This window comes from Ceratotherium simum, chromosome 26 (genome assembly GCF_057802395.1).
Source record: "Ceratotherium simum simum isolate JZ-2026a chromosome 26, ASM5780239v1, whole genome shotgun sequence".
Lineage (NCBI taxonomy): Eukaryota > Metazoa > Chordata > Mammalia > Perissodactyla > Rhinocerotidae > Ceratotherium > Ceratotherium simum.
The window spans coordinates 25,690,740-25,702,423 of record NC_141925.1 but is presented as its reverse complement, the minus strand read 5'-3'; the positions used below and the strand labels follow the sequence as shown (position 1 = coordinate 25,702,423).

The following is an 11,684-nucleotide window of genomic DNA, read 5'->3' as shown; positions in this document are numbered from 1 at the left end:
CCAACGTTTATGTGTCCAGCTGGGTGGCTGGGTGAGCAATGAAGTCCTGCGAGCAGGAAGCAGGCTTCCCCTGGGGCCCAAAACCACATCCTAGGGAGAAGCCTGAGAACTCCACTCTATCCTAGGGCTCCAGGAACCACTACATAATTACTTATTAAACTCCTACATGCCAAGAGTGGCCTGTATTGAGACACATAGACCTGGACAAGACCTGCTTGATGTGTGAAGGGGTGGGGGGACTTCCACAGGAGAGTAAGCAGACACCACACAATAGGGATATCCAACTCCAAAGTTTTTAATTCCAACTCCAGAAGGCTGGGCCAGGCCAGGTGCCTGGAGCCCTGGGCTATTCTCCATCTCGTGGGCCCAGACTCTGGCTTTGGCTTCTCACATCATCCTGAGTCTTCAGACCATCATCCTGGAGTCTAATTCCATCCTCTCATCAGTCCTCGATGGTGACTCCTTCTGTTCAGCCTTCTCCCATGCTGTTCTGAGGGAGGCCTCCTTCATAGCCAGCTCATCCTTGGGTTCCCTCCCAGTGAACATCAACAGCCTAGGCTGGGACCCTTGCCCCCAGTTCAACCCCCATCACCACAGCCAGTAAAGCCTCAGTCAGGGGCCCTGCCTCCTCACCTGCTGCCTCCACAAGCCCCACTAGGGCCAGGGCCCTCTTCCGAGGGCACTGTCCTGGTCCCAGTGTCCAGCGGGCACAGTGGGCAGCCAGCCGGGGCCGGCCCAGGCGAAACACCTCACCCACTGACTCTGGGCCACCCTGGGGTCCTAGGTGGATACGGCCCACAGCCTCTTCCAGCTCCTCCTCCAGCCCAGGCAATAGGAAACGGCCAGCAGCCTCCAGTGCCTCCTCAGCCTCTGAGCCCAGCAGGGGCTGGCCTGGCGGGGGAACGGGCCCCAGGGCAGCTCCACAGCCCCGGCAGCCATGCAAGTGATGCAGGATAGGCCAGGCTGCGCTGGGTGACAGGCCTCGAAGTGGGACGAGGTCCATCTGGGCCTCGGCAAAGCTGCCAGCCAGCAGGGCCCGGAAGAAAGGGGAGGCAGTAGCCGAGGCTGCTCGCTGGGCAGGGAGCCGTAGGCCTGAGTCCAGTAGGAAGTGCAGGTCAGGAGCTGGGATGGGGGCTGGGCCCAGCAAAGGTTCATAGAGGCAAGGGGAGGGTGGGTCTAGGTCCATGGGGCCTGCAGGCGGGAGGGCTGGGCTCACAGTGGGAGACACCAGGCCTTGGAGGCAGGAAAGGGAGTCTGCGGCAAAGAAGAGGAAGAGTGGATGCGGAGCTGGCCGAGTTAGTGCTGAGAGGAGGAGACGGAGACCACCCTGGTCCAGAAGCAGCCGGCGCCACAGAGAGGGCTTCCTTTGGGGAGAAAGAGAATCTTTCAGAAGGTGGAAAAGGGTGGGACTGGGAACCAGCAACCTTGCTCCCTTGACCCCTGCAAGACACCCACATCCCGCTCACCGACAGATGAAGGGCAGGGTCAGTGCACAGGCCACACGGTCCTCAGGGCTCCCAGAGAGCAGCAAGTGAGTGAGGGCACCCACTCCAAAGGGCGATTCGGCCTGCACGGTCAGGTTCTGCAGCAGCATCTCACCTGCAGGGATGGGCAGACAGGTCAGGTTGGGAGCTAGTATCCAAGACTGGGGTGAGACGGGCAAGACAGGCCTCTGGGACCCTGAAAGGAAGGAGGGTAAAACCTCAGGGCATGGAAGAGGGGGCTGACTGCGGGCCCTGGAGGGATGGGGTCCAGATGCTAGGAACTGGAGGGCAAGGGCAAGAACAGGAAGTGGGATGGTGAGGGAGTGAATCTGGGCCTTCAAGGACTGAAACGGGGCACAGAAAACAGGGTAGCCCCTAGCAGTGTTGGAAGTGGTGGTAAGGCCCTGGAGGACATGGTACCTGAGCGTGGGTTCACAAGTCAGTGTGCCCAGTGGGGAAGTAGGACAATGCAGAACCAAGAATCGATTGGGTAAGGAAATGCAGACAGGCACAATTCTAAGTTGTTGGGGCCTGGTGTCGGGGGTATCTGGGCCCCAAGGCTCGGGCAAGGGATGGAGGAGAACTCTGCACGCTTGGATGGTGGAGCATAAGGGAGTCCCTCCTCTCCTCCCACCTGGTGGCTGAGGTTGCCTGGATGGTGGGCGGGGGAGGGCAGTGAGAGAGCAGGTGGCAGTAAGCTGTGTGCCCACATTCTGGGCCCACGGGAGGCATCAGAGGGGGATGGGGCCTCGCATGCAGGCGGAGAGGCACGGGGACACACCCAGCTCGCGGTGCTGGCTGCTGCGATCAGGCCGGGTACCCAGCGAGGGCCAGTCGTCCGGGGCGACGCCGAGGACGAGCCAGGCCCGCAGGAGCGCTGCGCCATAGCTGCGCACAAAGGCCTCAAGACAGGCTGGGTTGCATGTGAGGCGTGCCAGGATGCGCAGTGCACGCGGGCTCGGTGGGCCCGGCGCACCCGTCACGTAGGCCAGCAAGCCGCACAGGGCCGGGCCAGTCACCAGCGCCCCGCTGGGGTCGGGAGCCTGGGAGAAGCGCGACAGCAGTAGCAGCGCTGGCCCCTCGTGGCCCCAAGGTTCCTCAGCAGCGCCAGGGCTGCGGCCCGGCGTGCGCACCGTGCGCACTGTGCGAGGTGTCCGCAGCAAGGTCGGGCCTGGGGCCGGGCTGGCTGGCTCAGCCGGTTCCGGTGGTGGCGGTGGCTGCGGACATCGCTCAGGGGACCAGTCAGGAGAGATGTCTCCTGGGCCTGCGGCGTAGCCCTCGGAGATCAGCCATGACCTGTGGGAGGGGAGAAAGAGGAGACTGAACCCAGAGCCAAGGCGAGGGAGCAGGGCAAAAAGAGTGGTCATGCAGAAGGAAGTGACTGAAGGCAGAGAGAGGAGGTGGGTCCCAGGGGAGATAGGGGGGAAAGAGAGGTGGGGGAAAAACCCAACTCATTCAGCAAGTACTGAACTTGCTATGTGCCAAGCCCCCTTTGAGGAGCTGGGGAGAAGCAAAGCAGAAAAGGAAAATTCCTGTCCTCCTATAGTTTATATTCTAGCGAGGGGAAACAGACAAAGTCAATAATGAAACCAGGGCTGGCCCGGTGGCGTAGTGGTTAAGTTCGTGCACTATGCTGTGGGTGGCCCAGGGTTTGCAGGTTTGAATCCCAGGCGCAGATCATCACAGTGCTCAGCAAGCCATGCTGTGGCGGCCTTCCACATACAAAATGGAGAAAGATGGGCACAGATGCTAGCTCAGAGCCAATCTTCCCCACCAAAAAATAAAAATAAGGAAATCATAAGGTATGCCAGTGTGGAGTCAGTGAGGTGTGAAGTGATGCATATGAGAAAAGTAAAAGGGAACAGAAAAGAGCTGGGGGAGGGAAGATTCGACCTTTTCTTTTTTCTTTTGTGAGGAAGATCAGTCCTGAGCTAACATCTGTTGCCAATCCTCCTCTTTTTGCTGAGGAAGATTGGCCCTGGGCTAACATCCGTGCCCATTTTCCTCCACTTTATATAGGACGCCGCCTCCGTATGGCTTAACAAGTAGTGCGTCAGTGCGCACCCGGGATCCAAACTCCCAGCCACCACAGCAGAGCACACGGACTTAACCAATACGCTACCGGGCCGACCCCAGATTTGACATTTTAAATAGGGTGATGACGGTGGCCCCCACCAAGAAGGTAAGATCTAATCAAGGCACACAGGAGGAAGAATGCTCCAGGCAGAGGGAACAGCAACCCAAGAAGCCCTGAGACGGTACTTAACTGTCACGTTCAAAAACAAGCTAGGAGGCCCGTCTGCAAGAGTGTAGTGGGCACCAGGGAGAGTGGTAGGAGATGAAGTCAGAGAGTTCACAGGAAGGCTGACATTTATTGAGCGCTGCTTAGTGCCAGGTAAGGCGTAAAGTGCCCTCATTTAATCTTTACAACTCTATGGGGTAGGTACGTATTATTATCCTCCATTTTATACACAAGGAATCGGAGGCTCGGAGAAGTTAATTAACTTTCCCATGATGACTCAGCTTGTAAGTGGTGGTATCAGAATAAGAACATACCAGAGCATACCAACTAGTACACATACTACTTTCCAGTGCCCCTGTCTGGGCCCCAAAGTTCAGAGGTGTTGGGGTGGAGCGAAGGCCAAAGGTGGACCCAGAGGAGAGGAGATGTGTTTAACGGGGACTGGAAAGGGGTCAGGTCTGGGGAGAACAAGGAATCAGGAGTCAGAGTCAATAAAAGTCTTACTGAGACAGAATGAGGATGAGGTAGTGAAGAGGGCTGGAGGAGACACAAACCCCCAACCCACAGCATCAGGTGGGGACTCACCTGAGGCTTCGGAAGCTTCCAGCCTCTGCCCGCTCAGGGGTCCGCTCCTCAGGAAAGTCCCAGGAAGCAGCTTCTCTTCCCTCTTCTTCCTCATCACCAGCCTCACCACAGAGCTGCCCAGCCAAGAGGGGTACAAGTCCCAGAGCCTGTAGCCGACCCAGGGCGCCAGTATCATAGAGGAAGCCCACGAGGGCAGCCACGACACGAGGGTGCCAGGCACTGGCACGGGGGTCCCGCAGCAGGCCCATCAGCAGCTCCAAACCACCAGCATCCCGCAGCCGGGCCCGGTTGATGGCCTCCCGGCACAGCAGGCACACAGCCCGCACCAAGGGCTGCTGAGATGCTGGGCTAGCCCCACTGGAGCCCCGGCGCCGCCGGAGCTCACCCAGTAGCACCTCCACACCACCAGCATTGCCCAGTGCAGGCCGTACCAGGCCCTGGGCACACAGGTTGGCAAGGATCAGGATAGTTGCCTCGCGTACCGCCCTTTTGGGGTGGGAGGCCAGGCTGACCAGTGGGCCTAGTGCCCCACCCAGACTTAGCTGCTCAGCACAGGCCCGGGAGCAGCCTCGACTCAGCTCCAGGAGGGCACGGACTAGGGCCAAGGTCAGCGCAGGGTCTGGGGCAGCAGCCAGAAGCTCAGCCAGCGGGCGCACTGCTCCCTGCTGTGCCAGAGCCAGGCGGTGCTGGGGTGAGTCTGCCAGGTTACGGAGGGCGCGAACCACACTCTGCAGGCACTGTGAGTCCTGGCAGGCTGTCAGGCTCTCAACGAGCAGGGGAACAGCGCCTGGAGAGGGAAGGGGAGGACAGAGGGTGAGCAAGGACAGACACCCAGCCCTTCTCCCACCCCAAGCCCTAGCTAACTCCACCCTCACAGCCTTCTCACCAGCGGAATGGATGTCCCCACAGCTCTCAGGTTCCATGGCTAAGTTCCCCAGAGCACGAGCTGTTCGGTTCTGGATGCTGTCTGTCTTCACGCACTGAAGAATAGTCACTGCAAGAGAGTTTGGCCTCTGGAGGGTTCTACCCCTTCTTGTCCCCTTCATTAATCACCCCAAGAATGTGGCCTGAGAGGGTCAGGCAAGACCTCCAGAAGAGGCTTGCTGCGTCTGGAAGGTTAAATAGGTGGGTATTTGCTAGAAGGATGGTGGATGGGGGTATTACAGGGCATTTCAGGTTTGGAAGCAGCCTTTGCGAAGGCCCAGAGGTGAGACCCAGTGTCTGTGCTATGACCTCATGAAGGGCCTCGAATGCCAGGCCAAGGGGTCAGGACTTGAATGTGAAAATACTGGGAGCCACACAGGGTTTTAAGAATGGAAGTGACATGATACAATCTGGAGCTATGGGGAGATTATAGGGGAAAAGAATAAGGCAGGGGAAGCAGCAAGGAGGCTCTTGCAATAGTCCAGGTGAGAAAGGACAAGGGCTTGAACCAAGTGAGCTACCAGCACAGCCCAGCACCTGGGCACCAGTCTCTGGGCACATGATGGAAGAAGGGATAGAAGTGGATGGATTCAGGAGTTATTTAAAATGAATAGTGACTGAACCATGGGGTTTATACACTAATAAGAAAACCTATAATTCACCGAGGACTTATTAATGTGCCAGGCCTTTCGTCAAACACATTATGGTCCAGATGCATTTTATGCAAATTTAAAATATATTAATGTTTCATTTTATCCAAAAAATTAAGATTTCCTCAAAACTGGTATAACTTCATATCTGGCAGGCAGTGATGTATAAACTGTGTTAACAACATTACCACTAGGAGGCGCCAATTTAGCTGGTAAACAGAAAAGCTTGCTATCTTTTGTTAGGATTTGTTCTTACTGTGCTAGTTTTTAATAATTCGAAGTACCCAGTCCATGCTTAGATTTTCTGCGTCCTATATTTGTATTTCATTTTCTCCCTACTCCAATTTTGCGAGGTAGCTATTATTATCCCATTTTACAAAGAATCCTAGCCTCGGAGGATCCTAGCCCACTTTATGAATCACTACACCTTCTGACCTCCAGCTCATCAAATGGGAGCCCTGCACAGGACCGGACACTCAGTATGCATTGAGTGTCTCCAACGAACATCATAAATGGATGGTAAGGATCATCTAAAAGTCACCAAATAACCCTTTGGCCTCCACCAGCCCAGATGTGAGGGAGGTGCCCTACAAACAATACCCAAGAAATGACTGTAATTATCTGATCTGGGAAGCCTGGGAATATAAAGAGAACAGTATCTCTATACTGGAATATAAAGAGAACAGTTCTCTATAAAGAGAACAGTAACGTCACAGGTCGTGACGGCTCGAGAGGTGGGGGCGCTGCGCCGTCATAAAGCACACGTTCTTTCAGCCTAAGACACAAAGAACTCAAGACTCCGCCCAGGCCCAGACTAGAAGCCAGTTGCGCCTCAAATCCTTCTAGGAAATAAGGGCGGAGCACTTACCCAAAGGGACAATGCCTCCGAGTCTGCGCACTTCGGTGCGGCACGCCCCCTCCGTGCAGCAGTTGGCTAGGATGCTGAGCGCCAAGTCCAGGGTCTTGCGCAGGCGCGCTGGTGGCGAGGGCGTCGACGGCGACACAGCGGACGGGGCGGGGCCCGACGAGGGGGCGGGGCCAGCAGAAGCCGCTGACTCGACCGACGAGGGGGCGGAGCCGGGGCCAGCCTGGGACGGGGCGGGACCCGCTGCAGCCGCTCGCCGTAGCAGCGCGAGAAGGGGGCGGAGCCCGCCGCGTGCCCGGAAGCGCTCGATTCCCCCTGCTGCCTTGACGTGGCGCGTGCGGAGGGCTAAGAGCGCACGGCCCAAGGGTGTCTCGTTGGTAGCTGTGTCCTTTCCCCCACCTAGGCCCTCCCCGGCGGCCGCCGTGAGCTGCGCGAGGCAGAACGAGAGCGAGTCCGTAGGGGTTGGTTTCGCAGCCGCCATCTTGGCTCAGGCCTAAGGCTCCGCCCCCCTCCTCGCCGCTCATCCAAGGGAGCGGAACTGGAAGAGAGGGGCGTGGCCAGGCACCGCCTCTCTGACGCATTTTAAATAGCGCCGCCGCAGTTATTAGGCAAGTCGGAAGTTGTAGTTTTCGATCTCGCTACTCTGTCCTGCACAACTGCAGAAAGCACGTCGAGAGTAGTAATCTAATCGCTGTGCGAGCCCAAAAGGCGCATGCGAAGCATGCTGGGATATGTAGTCCGTGCCAAGCTTAACACGCCTAGTTTAGGACAGATGGGAAACTCCCAGGGGACTCGGAATGGGCCGGTGCCTCTGGAGAACCTAGACATCCGCCCATGAAGTCTCAGTACCGTGCTGCCCCAGGTGGCTTGGCTACTCTGCCCTCAGCGTGTCTTCGGCAGCGACCGCCTTTTCCTTCAGGCTCGCTTCGCCGTCCCGTAGCCGTGGCCAGGTCACCGAAGTCCGCGCTGACGGACTCAGAACCCCGAACCAGACCGAAAGTGTCAAGTTCCCGACAGCGGCCGCAGATCGGGAGCTCTTGTTCGGCCAGGTGAATGAGAGGGTTAAACCTACCGAGACTGTTCGCTGCCACTTCCTAGAGCGACTCGGGCTAATGGACATTGCGTTTCCGGTGCTGGACCCTGGGTCCCGAGGGTCTCCCGCTGTGGCTGTGCTTGTGAGCTGAGTGGCTGATATCTAGGAAACCAGCTGCTCTTCACGGGATGGAGTCGGCGGCGCCAGAAGTGGCGAGAGAGAACTCAGACCGGGCAGAGCGGTGGGGGAACCGGACGTCAGGATCCCGGAGGTCCGCCCTCCATTGTGGAGTTGTTCCACCTGAGCGGCCCTTCCTGGTGTGGCCGGGCAGCTGGGCGACCGGGGAATGTTGCTGGGCCTGCAATACCTATGTAGCTCAGGCTCTGGCCCTAGAGAGGAAGAATCCCCTGCCAGAACCAAGTGTCCTGCAGTCCCCAAAGCCTTCGAGTGCCGGCAGTGTGCACTGACCGCAGCCTACCTCCGTGACCTCATTCACCAGCAAAGTAGCCACGCGGGTGACAAGCCCTACTGCTGCTGAAACTGAGGGTGAAGGAGTTAAAATTTCCCTGGATTAGGATGCAACCGTATCTTGTACCCACAAGGTTTACTTGGAAACAAAGTAACCAAAGTTTCTGAGCATGCCTCGCAGAACAGCAGGAGGACCTCTGATTAGAAAGGAGCTCGCTGATAGCCCCAGCCTGACTAAGCATCTCCAGGAGCACAGAGAAGCTGGAATGACCAATTGTAAACTTTACCCACATGCTCCCCCTCCCCTACCTAAAACCCCAAATAAAAACCCTTGCTTGTAGCTTTTTGAGGAGTTCGGGATTAGCTGCCCGTTCTTGTTCAGCGTTTTGCAATAAAATTCCTACTTTGTTCACTACACCCAGTGTCAGAGATTGGCTTGCTGCGCAACAGGTGAGTGAACTCACTTCAGGTTCAATATCACTGTCCGGAGTGTGGCAAAAGCTTCCGACGTGGCTCAGATCTGGTTAAGCATCACCAGGAACACACTGGTGAGAAACCATACCCCTGCCCTGAGTGTAACTGTTGCTTCAGCCTCAGCTCCAACCTCATCCAACACCTTTGTTCCCACTCGAGCCTCCAGCACCACAAGTGCCTGGAGTGCGGGGAGGCTTTTGGCCGCAGCTCGGACCTGATTAAACACCAACGGGTGCACATGGGTGAGAAACCCTCCACTTGTGCTGAGTGTGGTAAGACTTTTAGCGTTAGCTCCAACCTGATCCAGTACCAGCGTTTGCACACGGGTGAGAAGCCCTACCATTGTGCCTGGTGTGGTGACAGTTTTGGGCGCAGCTCTTATCTGCTCAAGCACCAGCGTTCACACACCAGGAAGAAGCCCTACAATTGCTGTGACTGTGGCAAGAACTTTACCAACAGCTCGGACTGCCTACAGCACCAGCGCACCCACAATGGAGAGCGGCCCTTCAAGCGTCCTGAATGTGGCCATGACATTAGCAAGCGCACCCAGTTCACTGAGCACCAGCGCATCCACTTTGGTGAACGACCCTATGCCTGTCCAGAATGTGGCAAAATCTCCTACCACAGCTCCAAGCTCCTTGAACAACAACGCTTGCACACGGGTGAGAAGCCCTTTAAGTGCCCCAGTTGCAGCAAGAGTTTTGTAGACGGTTCAGATCTGCTGTGGCACCAACACACTCACACAGGCCAGAAGCCTTACGCTTGCAGCGAGTGTGGCAAGAACTTCAGCCAGAGCTCCCACCTGCTCATCCACCAGGTGGCTCACAGCGGTGAGAAGCCCTATGTCTGCTTGCAGTGTGGCAAGGCCTTTGCCCACAACTCCAACCTGGGCCAGCACCAGCGGACACACCAGGGTGGCAGCCCCTGCCGGTATCCCTGGCTTTCAGCTCTAACTTCGGTCCAGTCCTCAAGGATCCTGAGGGGCCCAGCATCTCTAAGCAAACCTTTTTTCTGCTCCTCTAGGGCTGCTGATTTCTGGGCTGAATCAGGGAACACCAGGCTGGAGGAGTCAGAACAGTAGAGCTGGGATCACTGCCTTCAAAGAGCCCTCCCATAAAAGAGGGCTTAGGCCTGTTCTGTGAGGCCGTAGAGACAGAACTCGGGCTGGAGGAAGAGTTTTTGGATGGCAGGAGCTGTCTAGCACTGGTCCAGCTGCTTCCAGATGTAGGACACCTTTGGCAGCTGCTGACCAGATCCTTTCACAGGCCTAGGGAGTGATGGGGTTAATCACACTAAGAACAACAACTACCTCGCCCAAGAGGAGTGGGACTACACACGAGGCACGCCCCTTTGTTGAACGCAGTGGGGTGACTGGGTGGGTGGGGTCCTAGCCTCCAGAGGAGACCATAAGGAAGGCTGTGTTCTGGTAGAAGGACCAGAGAATTTGGACTTGGGACCGTTATGTGAGCTCCAGGATGTATGACCCCTTTGAAAGAGAATGTCTTTACAGGGTGAGGCTAGGGCTAGTGGGGCCCAGTGCCAAAGCAAAGGACCAGGAGATCTGTCTGTTGAGTTCAGAGGGTGCTTTGTGGCATTCCTAGGCAGGGGCAAAAGGCCCAAGGTTTGTCATTTGCTCCTTCCTTCTTTAGCCCCTTCCCTCAGAGGTTCCCCAGGCGCATTCTCTGATCCCCCAACAGAGGAAAAAACGATGAAGATTCACTTGTTCCCAGACATTGGGGACTGAACATGGCCCTTTTGCCTGAGCATTGGGGAAGGCTGCCCAAACAAATGTATTCCTACTGGGAAAACTTAGAGTGTATAGGAGCCAGAGGGAGGCTTCCTGGAGCACTATGTAATCTGTGCTCAGAGCAGGGTCCAAGCTGTGAGGCCCATCTTTTTCCTCCCCATAGCTGTCTGTGTTCCGGGGTGAGGCACAAACTGTAGCCTTTTTGAGGTTGGGGAGGCCTAGTGGCCACCCCTGTGGGACTGTCCTTCCACCATAAGCCCCATGGATCTGGCACCCTGCCCCCGAATTTTGCCTTTTATCAGGCTTGCTGCATCTGGAACCGTATCCACATAGAATAGGGCCTAAAGGGAAGGAATGTGAAGTAACCCTTCTCTCAGCCTCTGTCACAGAGTGTCCAGGCTTGTCTCTTCCCCGCCGTGTCATCTTGGACAGGTCTACCGCTTCCAAACTTCAGTTTCCTCATCTGTAAAACAGGGATGGCGATGGCTCACTCACAAGAGTGTGATGAGGTACCCATGGGATCCCTTACATGACACACCTGGGCCAAGGGAGTGACGCTGTCAACTTCAGTTCCCCTCTCTTCCTCAAGTCTAGAGCCCTTTCACTGGTGGTGTCAGTCAACAAGCACCATGCCAGCTCACGTGCTAGCTCCTCCCTAAGGTTCCGGAGGTGAGGGAGACAGCCCCAGTCCTGGGGTAGCCTGGCGTTGTGAAGGAGATGGACTCGGGGCAGGTAACAACATAGAATGCACCATGCTAACAGTGGAGAGAGGGCCTCGCCTGGAGCAAGCCTGAGAGGCTTCACTGAGGTGACATCTAATGAACAGCACTTGACTCCTCACGCTGGGAACAAAAAATGCCCCTGGGCAGGGTTCTTGCCAGGTTCCCCATCAACAGCACTTCAGAGAGCACAAGCCAGAGTCTCTGTTAGAGGCGTGAGCCCAGCATATCATAGTAGGCACTCAATAAATCATTGCTTGATCAGGTCCTGTTTATACTGCTTGCCAGTGTTGGGCCTCAGCTTGCTCAGAGCTGTGTTGTGTACTCTGCAAAGTCTGTGACTGCATACGGATGTCAAGTACATGGTGGAGGTGGGCATGGGAGAAGGATTTGTTTGCAAAATCCCTTTCAGAGAACTGGAAACTAATTTCTCACATTAAGAATGGTATTCCCTGGGCCCCATCTCCTCTCAAATTGCAGAAACATGTCCTGC

The 11,684-nt window shown here is 56.3% G+C and overlaps 1 protein-coding gene across 1 annotated transcript; it reads right to left on the bottom strand.

The window, feature by feature from the left end:
• Positions 1-279: 279 nt before the first annotated feature.
• Positions 280-7,297, bottom strand: ARMC5 (armadillo repeat containing 5). The gene is given in 7 exon segments (XM_014794623.2): positions 280-577; positions 580-1,364; positions 1,467-1,599; positions 2,266-2,780; positions 4,312-5,098; positions 5,198-5,305; positions 6,754-7,297. Coding segments are annotated over 7 exon segments (2,838 nt in total). The 5' UTR covers positions 7,232-7,297; the 3' UTR covers positions 280-545.
• Between the last annotated feature and the right edge of the window lie 4,387 nt (positions 7,298-11,684).